This window comes from Ranitomeya variabilis, chromosome 1, assembly GCF_051348905.1.
Source record: "Ranitomeya variabilis isolate aRanVar5 chromosome 1, aRanVar5.hap1, whole genome shotgun sequence".
NCBI classification, from domain to species: Eukaryota; Metazoa; Chordata; class Amphibia; order Anura; family Dendrobatidae; genus Ranitomeya; species Ranitomeya variabilis.
This window is the reverse complement of record NC_135232.1, coordinates 1037660247-1037685247: the sequence shown is the minus strand read 5'-3', so window position 1 is coordinate 1037685247 and position 25001 is coordinate 1037660247. Positions and strand designations below refer to the sequence as shown.

Below are 25001 nucleotides of genomic sequence, written 5' to 3'. Positions count from 1 at the left end.
ACTGGTATCCATTACACATCACGCTCGTAACACTGGTAACCATTACACATCACACTGGTAACCATTACACATCACGCTCGTAACACTGGTAACCATTACACATCACACTGGTAACCATTACACATCACACTGGTAACACTGGTAACCATTACACATCACACTGGTAACACTGGTAACCATTACACATCACACTGGTAACCATTACACATCACTCTCGTAACACTGGTAACCATTACACATCACACTGGTAACCATTACACATCACACTGGTAACACTGGTAACCATTACACATCACACTGGTAACCATTACACATCACGCTCGTAACACTGGTAACCATTACACATCACACTGGTAACCATTACACATCACGCTCGTAACACTGGTAACCATTACACATCACACTGGTAACCATTACACATCACACTGGTAACACTGGTAACCATTACACATCACACTGGTAACACTGGTAACCATTACACATCACACTGGTAACACTGGTAACCATTACACATCACACTGGTAACACTGGTAACCATTACACATCACACTGGTAACCATTACACATCACACTGGTAACCATTACACATCACACAGGTAACACTGGTAACAATTACACGTCACATTGGTAACACTGGTAACCATTACACATCACACAGGTAACACTGGTAACCATTACACATCACACTGGTAACCATTACACATCACACTGGTAACCATTACACATCACACAGGTAACACTGGTAACCATTACACATCACACAGGTAACACTGGTAACCATTACACGTCACATTGGTAACACTGGTAACCATTACACATCACACAGGTAACACTGGTAACCATTACACATCACACTGGTAACCATTACACATCACACTGGTAACCATTACACATCACACTGGTAACACTGGTAACCATTACACATCACACTGGTAACCATTACACATCACACTGGTAACCATTACACATCACACAGGTAACACTGGTAACCATTACACATCACATTGGTAACACTGGTAACCATTACACATCACGCTCGTAACACTGGTAACCATTACACATCACACTGGTAACCATTACACATCACACTGGTAACACTGGTAACCATTACACATCACACTGGTAACACTGGTAACCATTACACATCAAACTGGTAACCATTACACATCACTCTCGTAACACTGGTAACCATTACAGATCACACTGGTAACCATTACACATCACACTGGTAACACTGGTAACCATTACACATCACACTGGTAACCATTACACATCACGCTCGTAACACTGGTAACCATTACACATCACACTGGTAACCATTACACATCACGCTCATAACACTGGTAACCATTACACATCACACTGGTAACCATTACACATCACACTGGTAACACTGGTAACCATTACACATCACACTGGTAACACTGGTAACCATTACACATCACACTGGTAACACTGGTAACCATTACACATCACACTGGTAACACTGGTAACCATTACACATCACACTGGTAACCATTACACATCACACTGGTAACCATTACACATCACACTGGTAACCATTACACATCACACAGGTAACACTGGTAACCATTACACGTCACATTGGTAACACTGGTAACCATTACACATCACACAGGTAACACTGGTAACCATTACACATCACACTGGTAACCATTACACATCACACTGGTAACCATTACACATCACACAGGTAACACTGGTAACCATTACACATCACACAGGTAACACTGGTAACCATTACACGTCACATTGGTAACACTGGTAACCATTACACATCACACAGGTAACACTGGTAACCATTACACATCACACTGGTAACCATTACACATCACACTGGTAACCATTACACATCACACTGGTAACCATTACACATCACACAGGTAACACTGGTAACCATTACACATCACATTGGTAACACTGGTAACCATTACACATCACACAGGTAACACTGGTAACCATTACACATCACACTGGTAACACTGGTAACCATTACACATCACACAGGTAACACTGGTAACCATTACACATCACACTGGTAACACTGGTAACCATTACACATCACATTGGTAACACTGGTAACCATTACACATCACACAGGTAACACTGGTAACTATTACACATCACACAGGTAACACTGGTAACTATTACACATCACACAGGTAACTCCCCCTCATTTTTAAAATAAGCCCTGGGGCAGAGTTATCTCCAGGCACCATCCCCCCCGGTGCCTGATAGAGGTAATTTACATAAAGTGATAAAAGATGATTTTTCAGCAACAAGGTATCTGATTTGCGACACACAGGGAGGACTGTTCTCCGCAGTCTATAACCTGTGTGCTCATATTAATAGTTTAGAAAGGTCAAATGTGGAGACAGGTCCCCTTTAATGAGTCGCAGAATTCAATAGATCTCCCAGAGGCAGACAAGATTTTCTAGTGGTGACCAACTAGGATGAGCCGTCTGTGACAGATTACATGTTACTCCTGCTACACAGGTAACTCCTTGTTGCTCCTGCTTCCACTTCTTGTGATGGCGATTTGCACATTTTGTGTTATTAGTAATAATTTAATAATATTTGTATTTTTCATTCTTTTGTAGGGTAAACAACTGTGTTGGATTCTCCAATTACAAGTTCTTTTTACTCTTCCTGGCCTATTCGTTGCTGTATTGCCTTTTTATTGTTGCCACAGATTTGCAGTATTTTATCAAATTTTGGACGGTAAGTTAGAATTCCTCCATCAGCATTGTTTTTTTTCTTTTGCTAAAGGGAATGTATTGCCCTTGCAATTTGTATGCTAGTTTTCTAATTAACTCCTAGTAGAGTTGGTGCAAATCGCTTCACAGGAGCCGCTCCTGCAAACTGCCTCCTACCTGCCAGCGTCCGCATGTCTCCTTTTGATCAGCCAGCGTGGCGCAGTGTCACTTGCGTCACTCCAAAAATATCACGTCACCCCAAATCGGCTTATCAAAAGAGGAGCTGCAGATTCCAGGAGCTGGTTCTCAGTGCCAGATAATCGATGTGGCCGCTGGACGGGGTCTTGCAAATCGATTTGCATCATCTCTACCTCCTAGTTATCTTATGCATGGGATAGACAATAGACTTTACATTACTTTTGTGGACCATAATAATAATATTTGGAGAATACAACTGGAAAAGGTGCTTGACTATGTCCAGTGGTGGCACAGTAGACTCTGTCTTGTATAGATATGATTTTGTGCTAACGTTTTTATTGTAAATCTTGATAATTGGCATCAGAGTATATTGCTGCGACCCATTCTGACCTGTCCATGGTCCTGTGGTCTGTACCTGTACCTAGTTGGCAGCTTTACTGGTTGCTGTGAGAATGCAGTGCTATTGGGGTGGTATTGTACCCTTAGGTCGGGTTCACATCACGTGAAGGGATTGGGACATACCGCCAATGAAGCCATAGACTTCCATTATCAAACCGTCGGCAACTTGCAACTTTGGACTCTACATTATTGTTTCTGATTTCAAACATGGAAATGCCCCCAAAAAGTTCAGAGTCCAAAGTTGCGTGTTCTACACTCCTTTGGGTAACTGAAGTTTATGGCGTTTTTTTATTTTCGGGACCTTTGACAGAGTCATAAAAGCCGAAATGGCCGAAACGTGTTGTTAATTAGTGTGAGACATTTTCAGTTCCTTGTATCTTTTATTATGGAGGCGACCGACGCCTATTAATAAGAGAAATGACCTGATGTTTGGGGGTTTTCCTTACTTCTTTTCGGCTAAGTGACAGAGGTGTCCTTCTAAATGTGTTTTTCCATCTTCATATAAATCTTAATTGGCAAAAGTACTAAACCCCCCTCTGCCTACTGTCCTAATCGGAGACCTTGGCTCACTAATGATGACCTTTCGCTGCGCAGCAGCTTCCTCTCTGCTTTCTCTGCCATCTGAAAGGTCACAACTTGTAATAGATAAGATATTACTTTCATTCTGCCCTTTTCCCGACTGATGGTCCCTTTTCATTTTCCTCTGCAGAATGGTCTGCCTGACACACAAGCCAAATTCCACATTATGTTTTTGTTTTTTGCTGCCGCCATGTTCTCCGTCAGTCTGTCCTCCTTGTTTGGGTATCATTGCTGGCTTGTCTGTAAAAACCGCTCAACACTGGGTAAGTCACAATATTTGCCTCATGTGCACTACTCTAGATGTACTGGTTTTAATGGGACTACTGGTATTGGTTGACGTGTGTGTCGATACCCCAACAACAACAATTAACAAACATTAAAGTAAACCAATCAGCTCAGAATCACTGTCCAAATTTTTTTTGTCTTAATATACTCGGTCTATCCTGCTCATTTATTTTTATTTTTGCCACAAAGTTACTAATATAAGAGCAGAATGAATACAACTACCTTGTGGACATTATAAAGGCCACCATGTTTCATGTCAGCAGATTTCCCAGAAATATAATCAAACACATATTTAGTTGATTTTTCAAACCATTGATGAATGATTGGTGGTTGGAGAAATCTTGACCAAGCCTACTTAGCAAGAGTCTTGTGCTGGGCACTAAGAACACTCTTTTCATGATAGTTCGACCGGGGTAAACAAGCTGCCAATCACCTGAAGAACGAGCAAAAGACTTGTTCGTTGGGTGAAATAATCTATTGATGTTCTCAGCAGCACATAGTTCTGTGTAAACAGGACCTGTGTTGCCAAAAACAGTGATAGCCTATGTGGCCAGAACGATCCATTACTGATCAGTATGTGCACATATTATATGTTGTCTGCCGGTCTAAATGGGCTATTAAATTGCTGATTATCATCAAACAAGTAGCTAATGAGAGATCATTAAAAGGAACCTATCGCCACAAGAAACGCTATTTACGCTGTTTTTACGCTGTTTAAACCCTCTGTAGTCGACTTACTAGAGGTGCGGCTACAGGGGAAAATGGAGTTATATTCTCCCTGTATGTGCTCATAATATAGTATTTAGTGACTGCAACCGCTCCTTGCATGGCACTAGAACCATGCAGCTGCAGAGAGAATATAACTTCATTTTCTCTCTGCAGTTGCGGATTTAAACGCTATTTACCCAATTTAAATAACATTTTTCGAGGTAACAAATTTTGTTTAAGTTCCTCAAGTCTGATGGTGTAAACCCACCTTTACATTTACCGAGTATTCAACTGATAACTATGATTTATGTTCACACTGGTCAGTTATCATAATCTTGGCACAAAAAGAAAACTGTGACTGTAAACCTTAACGGTTTTTGGAAGTGCATTTGAACAGCAAGGTGGCTTGTTGTTGAAGGGAAATAGAGGAAAAAAAAAAATCTTTAAATCTTCAGCATAGCGAGTGTGAGCGAGCTGAGTGTGACCTGAGCGTAAGTGTGGACGGCGGTAAGTGTGACTTGTGACTCAGTGACTTTGGAATCAGGGAGTTTCCAAGGGAGGAATTGCTGTTCCAAGTGTTAATTAATACTTTGTATTTAGTTTTATTTAACGTTTCTGTCTGGTGCAATCCCCATTAGGAAATGTGCTCCACAATTGTTAATGCCATCCAGTGCACATCTTGCCACATGTATGCAGTCCTTGATCAGCCGGTCGAGGGTGCATACTGCTGTGCGAGATGTGAGCACGTTGTGCATTTGGAAACCCAGATACTGGATCTAAATGTGCAGCTGGCAACACTGAGATCCATAGACAATATGGAGAGGAGTCTTCTGCTCACAGAGCAGACGCTCAATGGGATAGATCAGGAGGGGGATGGTAGGATGGAGCTGCAGGACAGTGAGGCAGTTAGCTGGGTGACAGTTAGGAAGCGGGGTAGAGGGAAGAGTGCCAGGGAGGCTAGTCCTGATCTTTCACACCCCAATAAGTTTGCTAAGTTGGCAGATGAGGGGGGTGCCAGTACAGGGGTAGCACTGCTGCAGCCAGGCATGTCCTCTGAAAGCCGGAGGAGTGACTGCTCCAGTAAGGAGGCAAATAGGAGAGCAGGGCAGGCCAGACAGGTGCTGGTAGTGGGGGACTCAATTAATAGGGGAACAGATAGGGCAATCTGTCACAAAGACAGGGATCGTCGAACGGTGTGCTGCCTACCTGGCGCTCGAGTCCGACACATCGCTGATCGGGTGGACAGATTACTGGGAGGGGCTGGTGAGGACCCAGCGGTCATGGTGCACATTGGCACAAATTACAAAGTTAGAGGTAGGTGGAAGGTCCTTAAAGATGATTTCAGGGAATTAGGCTGCAAGCTGAAAGCAAGGACCTCCAACGTGGTATTTTCTGAAATACTGCCTGTACCACGTGCCACGCCAGAGAGGCAACGGGAGATTAGGGAGGTTAATAAGTGGCTCAAGAATTGGTGTAGGAAGGAGGGGTTTGGGTTCCTGCAGAACTGGGCTGACTTCTCAGTTGGCTACAGGCTCTACGCTAGGGATGGGCTGCACCTCAATGGGGAAGGTGCAGCTGTGCTGGGGGAGAAAATGGTTAGAAGGTTGGAGGAGTGTTTAAACTAGGGAATGGGGGGAGGGTATTCATTTTATAGGTGGGGAAGATAGTGTAGATAGAGACCTGGGCACAAATAAGGAAGTTGGGGGTGGCGGAGGCATGGGGGGTAGGGTTAGAACAGTTAGTAATTTAAGAAAGAATAGAGGTACAGAGAGATACATAAAGTGCATGTATACTAATGCCAGAAGCCTCGCCAACAAAATGGACGAATTAGAACTAATGTTGTTGGAACATAATTATGACATGGTGGGGATATCTGAAACATGGCTGGATGAGAGCCATGACTGGGCTGTTAACTTGCAGGGCTATAGCCTTTTCAGAAATGACCGTACAGTAAAGCGAGGGGGTGGGGTGTGTCTGTTTGTAAAATCAATCTTAAAACCCATCCTGCGTGATAATATAGGTGAATCTAATGAAAATGTAGCGTCCCTGTGGGTGGAGATAAGGGGAGGGGGAAAAAATAATAAATTACTGATAGGGGTTTGTTATAAATCTCCAAAAATAATGGAAGCAATGGAGAATATCCTTGTAAAGCAAACAGATGAAGCTGCGACTCAAGGAGAAGTCATTATTATGGGGGACTTCAACTACCCTGAAATAGATTGGGGAACAGAAATGTTATGACCCCAATGGCGAGGGTCTCAGAGGAACGTGGAAGTCTGCAGAATACAAAAATCCAGCTCATAGGGCAGTGGTAGCTGGGTTGACCATATATCTACTCCTAACGCCAACACTAGAAGTAGCCGGGGATCATTCCTACGTTGATTCTAGATGACACGCTCCAGCCGGAGAATCTAGCTACCCCTAGTAGAGGAAAACAAAAGACCTTTCTTGCCTCCAGAGAAGGGGACCCCAAAGCTGGATAGAAGCCCCCCACAAATAATAACGGTGAGGTAAGAGGAAATGACAAACACAGAAATGAACCAGGTTTAGCACAGAGAGGCCCGCTAACTGATAGCAGAATAAAGAAAGGTAACTTATATGGTCAACAAAAACCCTATCAAAATCCACACTGGAAATTCAAGAACCTGCGAACCGTCTAACGGTCCGGGGGGAGAACACCAGCCCCCTAGAGCTTCCAGCAAAGGTCAGGATATATATTTGGAACAAGCTGGACAAAAATACAAAACCAAAACAAAATAGCAAAAAGCAAAAAGCGGACTTAGCTGATATAACTGGAACCAGGATCAGTAGACAAGAGCACAGCAGACTAGCTCTGATAACTACGTTGCCAGGCATTGAACTGAAGGTCCAGGGAGCTTAAATAGCAACACCCTTAACTAACGACCCAGGTGCGGATAAAAGGAATGACAGAAAAACCAGAGTCAAAAAACTAGTAACCACTAGAGGGAGCAAAAAGTAAATTCACAACAGTACCCCCCCCTTAGTGAGGGGTCACCGAACCCTCACCACGACCACCAGGGCGATCAGGATGAGCGGCATGAAAGGCACGAACTAAATCGGCCGCATGAACATCAGAGGCGACCACCCAGGAATTATCCTCCTGACCATAGCCCTTCCACTTGACCAGGTACTGAAGCCTCCGCCTGGAGAGGCGAGAATCCAAGATCTTCTCCACCACGTACTCCAACTCGCCCTCAACCAACACCGGAGCAGGAGGCTCAGCAGAAGGAACTATAGGCACAATGTACCGCCGCAACAAGGACCTATGAAATACATTGTGAATAGCAAACGACACAGGAAGATCCAGACGAAAAGATACAGGATTAAGGATTTCCAATATCTTGTAAGGCCCAATAAAACGAGGTTTAAATTTGGGAGAGGAGACCTTCATAGGAACAAAGCGGGAAGAAAGCCATACCAAATCCCCAACGCGTAGTCGGGGACCCACACCGCGGCGGCGGTTGGCAAAGCGCTGAGCCCTCTCCTGTGACAACTTCAAGTTGTCCACCACATGATTCCAGATCTGCTGCAACCTATCCACCACAGAATCCACCCCAGGACAGTCAGAAGGCTCCACATGACCCGAAGAAAAGCGAGGATGGAAACCAGAGTTGCAGAAAAAAGGCGAAACCAAGGTGGCGGAACTAGCCCGATTATTAAGGGCAAACTCAGCCAACGGCAAGAATGTCACCCAATCGTCCTGATCAGCAGAGACAAAACACCTCAAATAAGCCTCCAAAGTCTGATTGGTTCGCTCCGTCTGTCCATTAGTCTGAGGATGGAAAGCAGACGAAAACGACAAATCAATGCCCATCCTACTACAAAAGGATCGCCAGAATCTGGAAACGAACTGGGATCCTCTGTCTGACACAATATTCTCAGGGATGCCGTGCAAACGAACCACGTTCTGGAAAAACACAGGAACCAGATCGGAAGAGGAAGGCAGCTTAGGCAAAGGAACCAAATGGACCATCTTTGAGAAGCGATCACATATCACCCAGATAACGGACATGCCCTGGGATAGCGGAAGATCAGAAATGAAATCCATGGAGATATGTGTCCAAGGTCTCTTCGGGACAGGCAAGGGCAAGAGCAAACCGCTGGCACGAGAACAGCAAGGCTTAGCTCGAGCACAAGTCCCACAGGACTGCACAAATGACCGCACATCCCTTGACAAGGAAGGCCACCAAAAGGACCTGGCCACCAGATCTCTGGTGCCAAAAATTCCCGGGTGACCTGCCAACACCGAGGAATGAACCTCGGAAATGACTCTGCTGGTCCACTTATCCGGGACAAACAGTCTGTCAGGTGGACAAGACTCAGGTCTATCAGCCTGAAATCTCTGCAACACACGTCGCAGATCCGGAGAAATAGCTGACAAGATAACTCCATCTTTAAGAATACCAACAGGATCAGCGACTCCAGGAGCATCAGGCACAAAGCTCCTAGAAAGAGCATCGGCCTTCACATTCTTTGAACCTGGTAAATACGAGACAACAAAATCAAAGCGGGAGAAAAACAATGACCAGCGGGCCTGTCTCGGATTAAGGCGTTTAGCAGACTCGAGATACATCAGATTTTTGTGATCAGTCAAGACCACCACACGATGCTTAGCACCCTCGAGCCAATGACGCCACTCCTCAAATGCCCATTTCATGGCCAACAACTCCCGATTGCCCACATCATAATTTCGCTCGGCAGGCGAAAACTTCCTAGAGAAAAAGGCACAAGGTTTCATAACAGAGCAACCAGGGCCTCTCTGCGACAAAACGGCCCCTGCTCCAATCTCTGAAGCATCCACCTCAACCTGAAAGGGAAGTGAGACATCGGGCTGGCACAAAACAGGCGCCGAAGTAAACCGGCGTTTCAACTCCTGGAAAGCCTCCACGGCAGCAGGAGCCCAGTTAGCTACATCGGAGCCCTTCTTGGTCATATCCGTCAAAGGTTTCACAATGCTAGAAAAATTAGCGATAAAACGACGGTAGAAGTTAGCGAAACCCAAGAACTTCTGTAGACTCTTAACTGACGAGGGCTGAGTCCAATCAAGAATAGCTCGGACCTTGACTGGGTCCATCTCCACAGCAGAAAGGGAAAAAATGAACCCCAAAAAGGGAACCTTCTGTACACCAAAGAGACACTTTGAGCCCTTGACAAACAAAGAATTTTCACGCAAAATTTTAAAGACCAACCTGACCTGCTCCACATGCGAATCCCAATTATCAGAAAAAAACAAAATATCATCCAGATAAACAATCAAAAATTTATCCAGATACTTCCGGAAAATGTCATGCATAAAGGACTGAAAAACTGAAGGCGCATTGGAGAGCCCAAAAGGCATCACCAAGTACTCAAAATGACCTTCGGGCGTATTGAATGCGGTTTTCCATTCATCACCTTGCTTAATGCGCACAAGGTTGTACGCACCACGAAGATCTATCTTGGTGAACCACTTGGCACCTTTAATCCGGGCAAACAAGTCAGACAACAGCGGTAAAGGATACTGAAATTTGACAGTGATCTTATTTAAAAGCCGATAATCAATACAAGGTCTCAAAGATCCGTCCTTTTTTGCCACAAAAAAGAATCCCGCACCAAGAGGGGAAGAAGACGGACGAATATGTCCTTTCTCTAGAGACTCCTTGATATATGAACGCATAGCGGTATGTTCAGGTACCGACAGATTAAACAGTCTTCCCTTAGGAAATTTACTGCCTGGGATCAAATCTATAGCACAGTCACAGTCCCTATGAGGAGGCAGTGCACTGGACTCAGACTCACTGAAGACATCCTGATAATCAGACAAATACTCCGGAACTTCCGAAGGCGTAGAAGAAGCAATAGACACAGGCAGGGAATCCCCATGAATACCACGACAGCCCCAACTTGAGACTGACATAGCCTTCCAGTCCAGGACTGGATTATGGGTCTGTAACCATGGCAGCCCTAAAACAACCAAATCATGCATTTTATGTAAAACCAGGAAACGTATCACCTCGCGGTGTTCAGGAGTCATGCACATGGTAACCTGTGTCCAATACTGCGGTTTATTTGCTGCCAATGGCGTAGCATCAATACCCCTAAGAGGAATAGGATTTTCTAATGGTTCAAGAGTAAAACCACAGTGCTTAGCAAATGACAGATCCATAAGACTCAGGGCAGCACCTGAATCTACAAACGCCATGACAGGAAAAGACGACAGTGAGCAAATCAAAGTTACAGACAGAATAAATTTAGGTTGCAAATTACCAACGGTGACAGGACTAACAACCTTAGCTATACGTTTAGAGCATGCTGAGATAATATGTGTAGAATCACCACAGTAGTAGCACAAGCCATTCCGGCGTCTATGAATTTTCCGCTCATTTCTAGTCAGGATTCTATCACATTGCATTAAATCAGGTGTCTGTTCAGACAACACCATGAGGGAATTTGCGATTTTTCTATCACATTGCACCGAATTAGGTGTCTGTTCAGACAACACCATGAGGGAATTTGCGGTTTTGCGCTCCCGCAACCGCCGGTCAATTTGAATAGCCAGTGCCATAGTATCATTCAGACCTGTGGGAATGGGAAAACCCACCATAACATTCTTAATGGCTTCAGAAAGGCCATTTCTAAAATTAGCGGCCAGTGCACACTCGTTCCAATGTGTCAGCACGGACCATTTCCGAAATTTTTGGCAGTACACTTCAGCCTCGTCCTGCCCCTGAGACATAGCCAGCAAGGCCTTTTCTGCCTGAATCTCAAGATTGGGTTCCTCATAAAGTAAACCGAGCGCCAGAAAAAACGCATTAATATCAGCCAATGCCGGATCTCCTGGCGCCAGCGAAAAAGCCCAATCCTGAGGGTCGCCCCGTAAGAATGAAATAACAATTTTTACTTGCTGAGCAGAGTCTCCAGATGAACAGGGTCTCAGGGACAAAAACAATTTACAATTATTCACAAAATTCCTAAACTTAAACCTGTCTCCGGAAAACAGTTCAGGAATCGGTATTTTAGGTTCTGACCTAGGATTACTGATAACATAGTCTTGTATGCCCTGCACACGAGTAGCCAGCTGGTCCACACTTGTAATCAAGGTCTGGACATTCATGTCTGCAGCAAGCATAGCCACTCTGAGGTAAAGGGGAAGAAGAAAAAAAAAAAAAAACTCAGAATCTTCTTTCTTATAATCCCTCTTCTGCAATGCATTAAACATTTAATACTGGCCTGGCAAACTGTTATGACCCCAATGGCGAGGGTCTCAGAGGAACGTGGAAGTCTGCAGAATACAAAAATCCAGCTCATAGGGCAGTGGTAGCTGGGTTGACCATATATCTACTCCTAACGCCAACACTAGAAGTAGCCGGGGATCATTCCTACGTTGATTCTAGATGACACGCTCCAGCCGGAGAATCTAGCTACCCCTAGTAGAGGAAAACAAAAGACCTTTCTTGCCTCCAGAGAAGGGGACCCCAAAGCTGGATAGAAGCCCCCCACAAATAATAACGGTGAGGTAAGAGGAAATGACAAACACAGAAATGAACCAGGTTTAGCACAGAGAGGCCCGCTAACTGATAGCAGAATAAAGAAAGGTAACTTATATGGTCAACAAAAACCCTATCAAAATCCACACTGGAAATTCAAGAACCCCCGAACCGTCTAACGGTCCGGGGGGAGAACACCAGCCCCCTAGAGCTTCCAGCAAAGGTCAGGATATATATTTGGAACAAGCTGGACAAAAATACAAAACCAAAACAAAATAGCAAAAAGCAAAAAGCGGACTTAGCTGATATAACTGGAACCAGGATCAGTAGACAAGAGCACAGCAGACTAGCTCTGATAACTACGTTGCCAGGCATTGAACTGAAGGTCCAGGGAGCTTAAATAGCAACACCCTTAACTAACGACCCAGGTGCGGATAAAAGGAATGACAGAAAAACCAGAGTCAAAAAACTAGTAACCACTAGAGGGAGCAAAAAGTAAATTCACAACACAGAAACCTGCAGTTCCAGTAAAGGTAATCGGTTTTTGACAACAATGAGAGACAATTACCTTTCACAACTGGTTCAGGACCCAACAAGAAGGGGGGCACTGCTAGACCTAATATTAACCAACAGGCCAGACCGCATATCAAATATAAGGGTTAGGGGTCACTTGGGGAATAGTGATCACAAAATAATAAGTTTTCATGTCTCCTTTAATAAGATGGGTAGTAGGGGGGTGACAAGGACACTAAACTTCAGGAGGGCAAATTTCCAACGGATGAGAGAGGATCTTGGTGCAATTAACTGGGACGATATCCTGAGACATAAAAGTACACAAAGAAAATGGGAGACATTTATTAGCATCCTGGATAGGACCTGTGCACAGTATACACTCACCGGCCACTTTATTAGGTACACCATGCTAGTAACGGGTTGGACCCCCTTTTGCCTTCAGAACTGCCTCAATTCTTTGTGGCATAGATTCAACAAGGTGCTGGAAGCATTCCTCAGAGATTTTGGTCCATATTGACATGATGGCATCACACAGTTGCCGCAGATTTGTCGGCTGCACATCCCAAAGATGCTCCATACAAGGCAGGATGGATCCATGCTTTCATGTTGTTTACGCCAAATTCTGACCCTACCATCCGAATGTCGCAGCAGAAATCGAGACTCATCAGACCAAGCAACGTTTTTCCAATCTTCTACTGTCCAATTTCGATGAGCTTGTACAAATTGTAGCCTCAGTTTCCTGTTCTTAGCTGAAAGGAGTGGTACCCGGTGTGGTCTTCTGCTGCTGTAGCCCATCTGCCTCAAAGTTCGACGCACTGTGCGTTCAGAGATGCTCTTAGGCCTACCTTGGTTGTAACGGGTGGCGATTTGAGTCACTGTTGCCTTTCTATCAGCTCGAACCAGTCTGCCCATTCTCCTCTGACCTCTGGCATCAACAAGGCATTTCCGCCCACAGAACTGCCGCTCACTGGATTTTTTTTCTTTTTCGGACCATTCTCTGTAAACCCTAGAGATGGTTGTGCGTGAAAATCCCAGTAGATCAGCAGTTTCTGAAATACTCAGACCAGCCCTTCTGGCACCAACAACCATGCCACGTTCAAAGGCACTCAAATCACCTTTCTTCCCTATACTGATGCTCGGTTTGAACTGCAGGAGATTGTCTTGACCATGTCTACATGCCTAAATGCACTGAGTTGCCGCCATGTGATTGGCTGATTAGAAATTAAGTGTTAACAAGAAGTTGGACAGGTGTACCTAATAAAGTGGCCAGTGAGTGTATATCGTATGGGAATAAACATACTAGAAATAGGAGGAAACCAATATGGCTAAATAAAGCTGTAAGGGGCGCAATAAGTGACAAAAAGAAAGCATTTAGAGAATTAAAGGAAGTAGGTAGTGAGGAGGCATTAAATAAATACAGAAAATTAAATAAATTATGTAAAAAGCAAATCAAGGCAGCAAAGATTGAGACAGAGAGACTCATTGCCAGAGAGAGCAAAAATAACCCCAAAATATTCTTTAACTACATAAATACTAAGAAACTAAAAAATGATAGTGTTGGCCCCCTTAAAAATAGTCTGGGTGAAATGGTGGATGAGGATGAGGAAAAAGCTAATATGCTAAATGACTTTTTTTCATCAGTATTTACAAAAGAAAATCCCATGGCAGCCAATATGACTAGTGATAATAATTCCCAATTTAATGTTACCTGCTTAACCCAGCAGGAAGTACGGCGGCGTCTAAAAATCACAAAAATTGACAAATCTCTGGGCCCGGATGGGATACACCCCCGAGTACTGCAGGAATTAAGTACAGTCATTGATAGACCATTATTTTTAATCTTTAAAGAGTCCATAATAACAGGGTCTGTACCACAGGACTGGCGTATAGCAAATGTGGTGCCAATATTCAAAAAGGGGACAAAAACTGAACTCGGAAATTATAGGCCAGTAAGTTTAACCTCTACTGTGGGTAAAATCCTGGAGGGCATTCTAAGGGATGCTATACTGGAGTATCTGAAGAGGAATAACCTAATGACCCAGTATCAGCACGGGTTTACTAGGGACCGTTCATGTCAGACTAATTTGATCAGCTTCTATGAAGAGGTAAGTTCCGGTCTGGACCAAGGGAACCCAGTAGATGTAGTGTATATGGACTTTTCAAAAGCTTTTGATACGGTGCCACACAAAAGGTTGATACATAAAATGAGAATAATGGGGATAGGGGAAAATATGTGCAAGTGGGTTGAGAGTTGGCTCAGGGATAGGAAACAAAGGGTGGTTATTAATGGAGCACACTCGGACTGGGTCACGGTTAGTAGTGGGGTACCACAGGGGTCAGTATTGGGCCCTCTTCTTTTTAACATTTATTAATGACCTTGTAGGGGGCATTCAGAGTACAATTTCTATATTTGCAGATGACACTAAACTCTGCAGGGTAATCAATACAGGGGAGGACAATTTTATATTACAGGCTGATTTATGTAAACTAGAAGCTTGGGCTGATAAATGGCAAATGAGCTTTAATGGGGATAAATGTAAGGTCATGCACTTATGTAGAAGTAATAAGATGTATAACTATGTGCTTAATTCTAAAACTCTGGGCAAAACCGTCAATGAAAAAGACCTGGGTATATGGGTGGATGACAAACTCATATTCAGTGGCCAGTGTCAGGCAGCTGCTACAAAGGCAAATAAAATAATGGGATGCATTAAAAGAGGCATGGATGCTCATGAGGAGAACATAATTTTACCTCTATACAAGTCACTAGTGCGACCACACTTAGAATACTGTGCACAGTTCTGGTCTCCGGTGTATAAGAAAGACATAGCTGAACTAGAGCGGGTGCAGAGAAGAGCAACCAAGGTTATTAGAGGACTGGGGGGTCTGCAATACCAAGATAGGTTATTACACTTGGGGCTATTTAGTTTGGAAAAACGAAGGCTAAGGGGTGATCTTATGTTAATGTATAAATATATGAGGGGACAGTGCAAAGACCTTTCTGATGATCTTTTTAATCATAGACCGGTGACAGGGACAAGGGGGCATCCTCTACGTCTGGAGGAAAGAAGGTTTAAGCATAATAACAGACGCGGATTCTTTACTGTAAGAGCAGTGAGACTATGGAACTCTCTGCCGTATGATGTTGTAATGAGTGATTCATTACTTAAATTTAAGAGGGGACTGGATGCCTTTCTGGAAAAGTATAATATTACAGGGTATATATATTAGATTCCTTGATAAGGCGTTGATCCAGGGAACTAGTCTGATTGCCGTATGTGGGGTCGGGAAGGAATTTTTTTCCCCATGGTGGACCTTACTCTTACCACATGGGTTTTTTTTGCCTTCCCCTGGATCAACATGTTAGGGCATGCTAGGCTATGGGTTGAACTAGATGGACTTAAAGTCTTCCTTCAACCTTAATAACTATGTAACTATGTAACGGGAAACTGTCATCAATCCACCGCCAAGATGTTGTAGGGCTCATAAATACTTTTTTGTAGATATCTCATTGTTCAAATCACAGCCATTACTAGAATGGAGACAACAGGTGGTCTCCTTCCGATTTGTCAGGAATCTGTACCATCCCCTTAAAACGGTCTCTACGTTGATACAAGCCCACTCTGCCTTGATTTACGGCTCACATGAGGTGTGAAGTCAGCTATAGCAGGATGTCAATCAGGGCAGTGAGCCTTTTAACCAGGGCCGTGGAGTCGGTAAGCCAAACCACCAACTCTGACTCTGAATTTCCCTGACTTTTGACTCCCGACGCCACAGCACGGCCTCACTACTGAGCATGGGAATAAAGTGCAGCACAGATTCATCTCAACTAAAAGCCCAGACATTTATAGGACCTGTCATAACTTTCCCAAATTATAAAAAAAAATCATTTACAGCACATAATTCATTGTACTACTGTACCCAATTTATTACATACTTTAGGTGTCTAAGTTAGTTCATTTTATACTGACTCCACCAAAATGGACACCGGCACTCCGACTCTGCAGCCCTGCAGTTAACAGCATTGAGACAGCGACTGTCACCCCTGCAGCACCCCCACATGACATCCGATAGCTGCACATGACAATTTTATACCATCTATTTCACCATCCTAGTAAGAGCAGCGATTTGGAAATTGGGACACATTTTGGCGGAGGTGGTTTATTAACTAGAACTTTAATGACAGCTTCCCTTTAAATGGGAAGTTAGTTACATTTTCAACAGTTTGGTAAAATAGGATCGCTCAGACTGACTGATGTGTTTGTTACATGGTCTTTAGTGTTGGCTTTTCTCACTTTGACGATGCTTGGATTTACCTTATATTACATATAGTGGCACAATGTCTGCACTGCTTTATTATGTCGGTGCCTCTTATTTGGGATGAAGAACTGAGCGGAGAAAGCTGCCTAAAAAGGAGAAATTCCCACAAAAGATTTGTTGAATCACTTAACACACAACAGCCCGTTAGCGCTCAGCCCCACGTGTATTCCGGATAAGCTGCCGCAAAAATGTCCATTCTTTTATCAGCTGATGGAGAACAATGTTTTCTTTGAGTTGATGCCTGCGGCCTGTTTGTACGCATGATTACATTCATCAGCACATAAAAGACAAATTATATAATTACCTTTTGGAATATTTATCTCTTCTCAATCTGTATTTGCTGCAAAACATCTAATAGACTTTTCTATCTTCCCGCATTGTAGCACACTTACTAGTCATAGTGGCTTAAAGGGAACCGTCATGTCCTTTGTAGCATGTGAAGTGTCCCCAGTGCGTTCTTAATTTTGCAATGTGCATCACTAACACATTTTTCCCATTTAAATTGCCTCTGTAATCCTTATAAAAAGTGCTTTACATAGTTATCTTACCGGCTCGTTCAGTCATAGGGGTGTGCTTCCTTCCGTTCAGTCAGGCTTGAATTGTTCGCGGGGCTGCGCCGACGTCACTGTATATACCGCACTTGCGCAGTGTTTATTGCTTTGCAGCGCTTACACAGAATGTATTGGGGGGGTTGCACTTGCGCAGTATATAATTGCCGACCCGCACTTGTGCATTGTCCATCGGTGATCTGCACATGCGCCATGACGAGCGGCTACCCGCGTGTGCGCAGTGAAGCTGGTTTTAGTTCCCAGCTTCATTGACTGTGTGCATGCATCGGAGCTGCTGGCGTCACAGTCTAATAATGTCTGCGAGGACATCGCATCACTAACAACGCACTGGGGACACTTTACATGCTACAAAGGACATGACAGGTTCCCTTTAATGTCTAATGGCGGCAAGTCACGTGACTGCTATAGGGTGTGTGAGAAGGAAGGCCCGGTAACAAACGGCCATCACCATTCCTGGTATATGTTCCTTCTCCCAACATCCGCTGTATGTATACAACAAGAGTCAGGAGAATTTGTATGGGGCAGGCTTACGCACTAAGCCACTTGATGGTTGTCGGCTGTTTTACACAGCAGACTCCCTCCGGTAACTGCTAGGATTGGAACTAGATTTGTTTGCAGCAGTTTAACCCCTTAGATTCCTTGGTGAACAGCAACCACGGCATCTAAGTGGTTGGGCGACCAAGGAGTCTGTCACCCTCATTTGGCCTTAACGATGCAATGTTTAATGGCAGATGGGAGCCCATGGGTGTCTCAAAGTGGACCTTCACCCTCAGATTTCTATGTGCATCCCTGATCACAATGTACCGGTTTTGGACAAACTTGATCACATGATAATAATTAAGAGCAGCCTAAAGACATGCCCCCAAATTATCCTATGAGCCGCACCTTTGCAATTAGCACTTAGTAAAATGGCTCATATCTCTGGAACCGTATGGCCGATTTAAAAAATAAAATAATAATAATAATAATAATACTCAGAGGCCCAGCAGGAATACGGTAAATTTAAGTTTGACCTGGTGAAACTTTCTCTTTAAAGGTGAAACTAATCATGAAGGGAACCAGTCACCTCGGAAAACGCTATATATACTTGCAGATATGGGGTTAATCTGCAGGTAAATAGCGGCACAATGCTGTCTGGCCATCTTACTGAAAGAGCATCTATCCGGAGAACATGAACTTTTTTCCTCCCAGGATCCGCCGGCTTTCAGTCATGGGGCAGTACAGTCACCACAACATCTCTTGCGGCTGGACAGACATGGGATGATTTATTGAATCCTGCTTTGAGCAGGGGGTTGGACCAGATGACCCAGGAGGTCCCTTCCAACTCTACCATTCTATGATTCTTATTGTACTATGTGTGGCGGCTATAGGCTCACCTGGAGATTTGTTTGACAGCTCGTTGTGGACATACACGCTGCAGAGCTGTTAATCAAAGTGCCAGGGTGCGCTTACAGTAAGCGATAACTGTAACCGCGCTGTGTATTTCATGACTGAAAGCCGGCGGCACCTCTCGGTGTCATTTATTTTGTGGGCAATCTGTAGAGCTGAAGAAGGTCTATGTTAGACCGAAACGTCATATGTTTGCTGTCGATTGCAATTATCCGATTGTCAAGTTATTCATATACCATGCCTAAAAGCCGGCGGCTCCGAGAGCAATTAAGGTCTTTTCCCCTGGTAGTCGCACTTTCAGTATGGTTTCTCCGCAGCACCTGCAGATTAACACATTATTTGAAGATTAATAGCGTTTTTCGAGATGTCAGATTCCCTTTAAAGTACCACACACCTCCCCTTGAGAAAGCATTCCGCGAAACGCGTCGGGGCGTTTGTAGTACTGTGGACGGGCACTTCATTCTGATATGGGTATGTCTTAGATCCTGTATATGATATTTTGCTTTGCACTTTTGGCACTATTAGCACTTTATGACCTGTTATATCTACTATCAGCAAAATATAATCTTTGGTAGGAGAGATCTTTGGTACTTAGTCTTTGTACTAACCCATAACCCGTTACTTTTCCACTCTACCATGTGTGGTTTACTTAAGTACACTCTTTTCCTCCTACTCTATGTATGTTATTTAACATTTTTATGATTTTTTTTGTGTTATATACTCTTCAATAAAATTTATATTTTTATATCATACCTCTCCTTTAGTGGCGTGTCTGGATATTTGTTATCCAATTTTTTGGCAGTGAATTCTTAACTCTTGGTGTAGTTATATTTTGGAAATCACTATCATGGTGAAGGTTCCTTTATAATTATAATTAATTATAATAATTAATATACCTTTGGACATGTTTGGAGTTTTAATCCCTTTAAAGTACCGTAGGTTTGGGATTGACAGTTGTCCTATCCTTTCTCCGCCTTGAACTACTGCTTTCATTGTAACTATTCGTGTCTTCTGTTCCTGATAGAGGCTTTCCGATCACCAGTATTCAGGCATGGTACTGACAAAAATGGCTTCAGTCTTGGAATCAGTAAAAATCTGCGAGAAGTATTTGGGGATGAGAAGAAATACTGGTTACTGCCTATATTTACAAGGTATAATAAATAACGAGAGTGGGAGAATTATTGGCTAAGGATTTGGAGACTCTTGGTTTCCTTGGCTGTCAGTTCAGGACTTTCACAAATTTCAAAAAGTGTTTAGTTGAGGCCACAATTTAATCTTTAATTTTCCTTCCATTTAGGACAAGTTTCACCACTTTTTTCTTTTTTTTTTCCTCTTCTTATCTAATTTGCCCTCCTCTCTTTTCTTTGCTATGAAACACTTTCCTATAATTGAGAATACATCAGTGAACTCATTCTGAGTGATTTTATAGCTTTTATCTTCCTTCTTCTGAGCTCCTCTGAGCTGATTTATGACCATATGAAAGCGGAGATGAACTTTGGGATCACAAATCAGTGGAAAGGAGCTCAGAAGAAGGAAGATAAGAGTCAGAAGGAGCTCACTGACAGATTGTCCGCAGCCAGCAATAGACCGCGCAACACATAGAAGCTATAGAGGGCGAAGTCTATAATGCATCTCAAAGGCAAACGTGTTCTAGACAAAAATATACTGTATGCATTCAAGTATAAAATAAATTACCCCATAAGTGTCATATCTTTTAAGCTGCAGAATAGTTTTATTTATATATATTATATATTTTTATATGTAGTTAATGTTTTGTAGAAAGTCCAAGTTTTTTTCTTTGGATATCTAGTGTGCAGGGATCCTGGGGCACTTTGGCTGCTGTGAGACTACAACTGTGATCTAGTTTATAGTTACTGAAATTGGCACAAATGGTTTTCTGGTTTTCTTCTCTTCCCCGGTGTCATATTCTTTGACTCTTTTTCAGCTTTTCCAGTGAGATATATATGGGCCCCAATTAATTATTACATTGTCATCGTGTTATTATTATTTCATGTAGTGAACTCCTTCTCCTTCTCTGTAGCTTAGGTGACGGCTGTTCATTTCCTACTTGTCTGGTGAACCAGGATCCTGAGCAAGCATCCACACCTTCTGGAACCAACATTGCAACGAAAAGGTAGCTCTCCGCTCCACCCTTTAATATATTGTCACTGTGTCCTGACACTGGCAAAATTATCCATATCCTAAAGAAAAAGCCCCCTCACCCCACAAAAGCCTAGTATTATTAATAATCTAGTGAAGTATGTGGGTATTATACAATCAGTGCATATAGGAAGACACATTGGTTCAAGGATTTTACTTCTTTGTGAATATTTAAAAGGGTTAATCCAATAACACATATTACTTATCCTCAAGACAGGTAAGAAATGTATGATAGGTGGATGTCCAACCACTGGGATCCCCAACGATCTCAAGAACAGGGCTCCCATGTAAATGGAGAGGTAGTGTGCGTTTATAACCGCGATCCCATTCACTTCTATGTTAGTGGTAGCACACATGTGACCAACGTTCGGTGGTGGTCATGCATGAGCACTGCCACTCCATTCAATGGGGAACATAGGACCCCGCATCTTATCAGTTGGATTCCACTGATCATACTTTTATCATTTATCCTGTGGATAACTAAAAAATAATGTTGATGAGACAACCCCGTCAAAAGGTTTTTTTTTTTTACTTTTCCCATTTTATTATCTGCATTATACAGTGCAATAAAAAGGAGATTTGCAGACCACTAATAATTTATTTCTAAGGAGTGTAAAGTGCTGCACCTAATGTAAAATACTAATAGACTTACTCTTCTAATGGGCTCCACATCATCACAGCGGCCAGCATTCATCTGCCACAGCCACATGGGGAAAGGTGGCACATCGCCACTCTGGGATGGCACCAGGAAGTGGCATCACTGCTCTGTTGCCAGCCACCGTGCTAAAATGTAGTCATACTTAAATGTATTAAATGCTCAGCATTTACATTGAAGACTCCATTCCTGACATTCGGAGGCTTTCTGTCTGAATTTAATTGGATAAATGTTTACGGTTTTTAATGTTGTGATATTCAAACCTGCAAGCATTGCACTGATGAAAGGACGCTGGAGGTAGGTGGTCCCCATACCCCTTTATCCACTGCTCTCCCATCCTCTAGTATTACTCTGGGTACTAACTGTAGTTGCTGATGAGTAGGCAGTGCCACGGGTAGTTTCCACCTTAGCGCCCATATTTTATTACATTCCCACCCACCATTGGTCCCTAGATTATTCCTCTCGCCTTTCCCACTTTCCCCGGACACGCGCCATCTCCCAAAGCCAGCAATAAATGACAGCGCCTGTACCAGACGCTTCACATTCGCCTTTGTCTTCTTGCACCAATCTTTATTACCATTACTGGGAAGATAGGGAGGATCTTTATGCTTTCTCACACCTGCACATTTTAGTTTAGCATTTCAAAGGGTGTTGACATGTTCCAGACAAAATTGTCTGATATTTGCTGCCCGATCCAGGGACATCGTGTATCAGAGGCTGGCGGTGTGATCTCAGCCATATCTGAAATCATGCAGCCAGTGTCTGATACATGCTGCCCGTGGATCGGCAGTATGTATCAGCTGTTAGGTTCCCTTTAAACAAATATGAATCAGGCAGTTCCCTCACGATGTACCTTGCCTCCTCTCTTTATGGTCATTTCCCCAATTTTCATTTTTCATTGGTAAACATATCAGTCATAGTAACCTATAGACCCCTCTATATCTCATCACCCGCTATTCTCCTTCCTTCTAAACAACTGTGTGTTACAAGCAGAGCCCACAAGGGCATTGCCCGTGTCTTGCTGCTCCCGTGTCACTCATTTTGTATTAGCAAAATATGGTTAATGAAATAAAACGAAGAGCCGATCACCATAACTTCAGGCTCTGTATCTTGCTTTGGCCAAACATCGCTTCGTTCAGGAATAATAGATGGTAACAGTGGGGCAGATGTAGCAAAACTGGTGCAAAGAGGATTTAAAAAATCAAAATAGAGACCTGATTTGCAGACAAATACCTTTTTTTGCACTTGTGTTGATGCATCGCCCTCATTTTGCCTGTGCGGACAGACCCTGTACGTAGTCACATGACGGCATGAACTGGGATAGAAGATGCATAAATACAGTCTGTATTCACTTTTGGCCTAAACCATGGTAATGGTGACCTAAGACTTAGAGTCTGGAATTTATGTACATTCAAATTGCAGTTTTACATGGTAATATTACTTTTTCATTTTCTACACTAGTGTGGACAACCATCAGTTCCCAGCCAAACCTCTGCGTGAGTCTCAGAGTCACCTGCTGACTAACACCGAGTCTTGGACTGAGAGCAGCTGCATTGAGGAAAAGGGGAAAGTGGGTAAGGTGTCAAAGACCTCGCTACAGTGTATGGTGTGGTAGAAAACACTACGGCCCGATCCATCAAAATCAGCGTTGTTCCCGCAGAGCTTGATGAGAAGATAAACTGGAGTCAAATGTTTCCAAACTTGGCCCAACCCTTGTTTAATGCGTCTTTCCAAAGGACATTCATCCCCTATACTCAGGGATAGGGGTAAATGCCTAAACACGGGGGTCCATTCTCTAGGAGACTGTGGCTACATCCGATAGCCTTATTGACATTGAATCAACCTCTTCATTCAGACTGCTCCATCACACAGCTGTTCGATGAGGAGGAACAGGACACTTTGGTGTGACAGGGATTGCTTAGTGAGACAACCCTCTAACTGCTGGTCAGTTCATCTGACTTTAAAAAAACAAACACACATAAAACACATAAAAAACAAACACATATAAAACACATAAAAAACAAACACACATAAAACACATAAAAAACAAACACACATAAAACACATAAAAAACAAACACATAAAACACATAAAAAACAGAAATCATTTAGTGTCCTGTGCAGCCTACTGGGTAAAATGTTTCTCTTTTAACAAGTAAGAAATTACTGCCATAACTTTGTTCCAGTTACTGGCAAGGCCTTCTTGAAATATTGCTCACAATTTTGCACAAATGTGGCTTGCACAAAAATTTGTGATGTTTTTACAATGGTAAAACTGGTGAACAGGAAAAGATACATTCCCACCTTGTGTTTTAGCAAAGCCTGACCTGCCCATCACATCTCACGTATGTTCAGTCGTTCATCCATCATAAGGACTGTATTTATCTGGGTAATTGACAGGCAGTGGGAGATCTGATGCATCACTTGTCTGTACAGCCTATATATGAGCAGGGTCACAACAACACACGCACTGGAAGCAATCACTGGGGCAGATTTACCAAGCTGTGTTCCATCATGAACGTTGGTAAATTAGTGAGCCATGATGGATGTATACTTCATGCTCATCATACAGGTACTGTCCGTACAGGAGTCCGACTGACATATCCAGCCCAGCTCCTGCGGAAACTGCGGCAAGTGGTGAGAAGACCAGTCCTTGCAGTTTAACCCCTTAGATGCTTTTGTCAATAGTGACTGTGGCATCTAAGGGGCATCGAATATATGGTCAAATCCTGCAAAAATCCAAACCCTTAGATAGTTCTGTCAATGGATACATTAAAAAGTTACATTACAATAAAAGTATTTTATTGCAGAAAAATAGCAAAACATTAAAAAATATATAAAATTGGCATTCCTATAATTACAATGACCTGTAGAATAAACCTACCAAAATGTAAACACTGTAAAACATTTTTTGCAAATTAAAGGGTTATGCTTTCCATGATCCCCTCCTCAAAAATATAATAAAAGTTTTTCAATACGTATGTACCCCAAAGTTTTACCATTAACAAATACAGCTTGACCAC

At 43.1% G+C, this 25001-nt stretch overlaps 1 protein-coding gene across 1 annotated transcript in view; it reads left to right on the top strand.

The window, feature by feature from the left end:
- ZDHHC2 (zDHHC palmitoyltransferase 2) overlaps window positions 1-25001 on the top strand; it is a 193209-nt gene that overhangs the window by 158408 nt on the left and 9800 nt on the right. The window contains exons 7-11 of the mRNA XM_077279693.1: window positions 2622-2742; window positions 4024-4156; window positions 20189-20315; window positions 21206-21298; window positions 23441-23553. Coding sequence (XP_077135808.1) covers window positions 2622-2742; window positions 4024-4156; window positions 20189-20315; window positions 21206-21298; window positions 23441-23553 — 587 coding nt within the window. The remainder of the gene's footprint in view (window positions 1-2621; window positions 2743-4023; window positions 4157-20188; window positions 20316-21205; window positions 21299-23440; window positions 23554-25001) is intronic.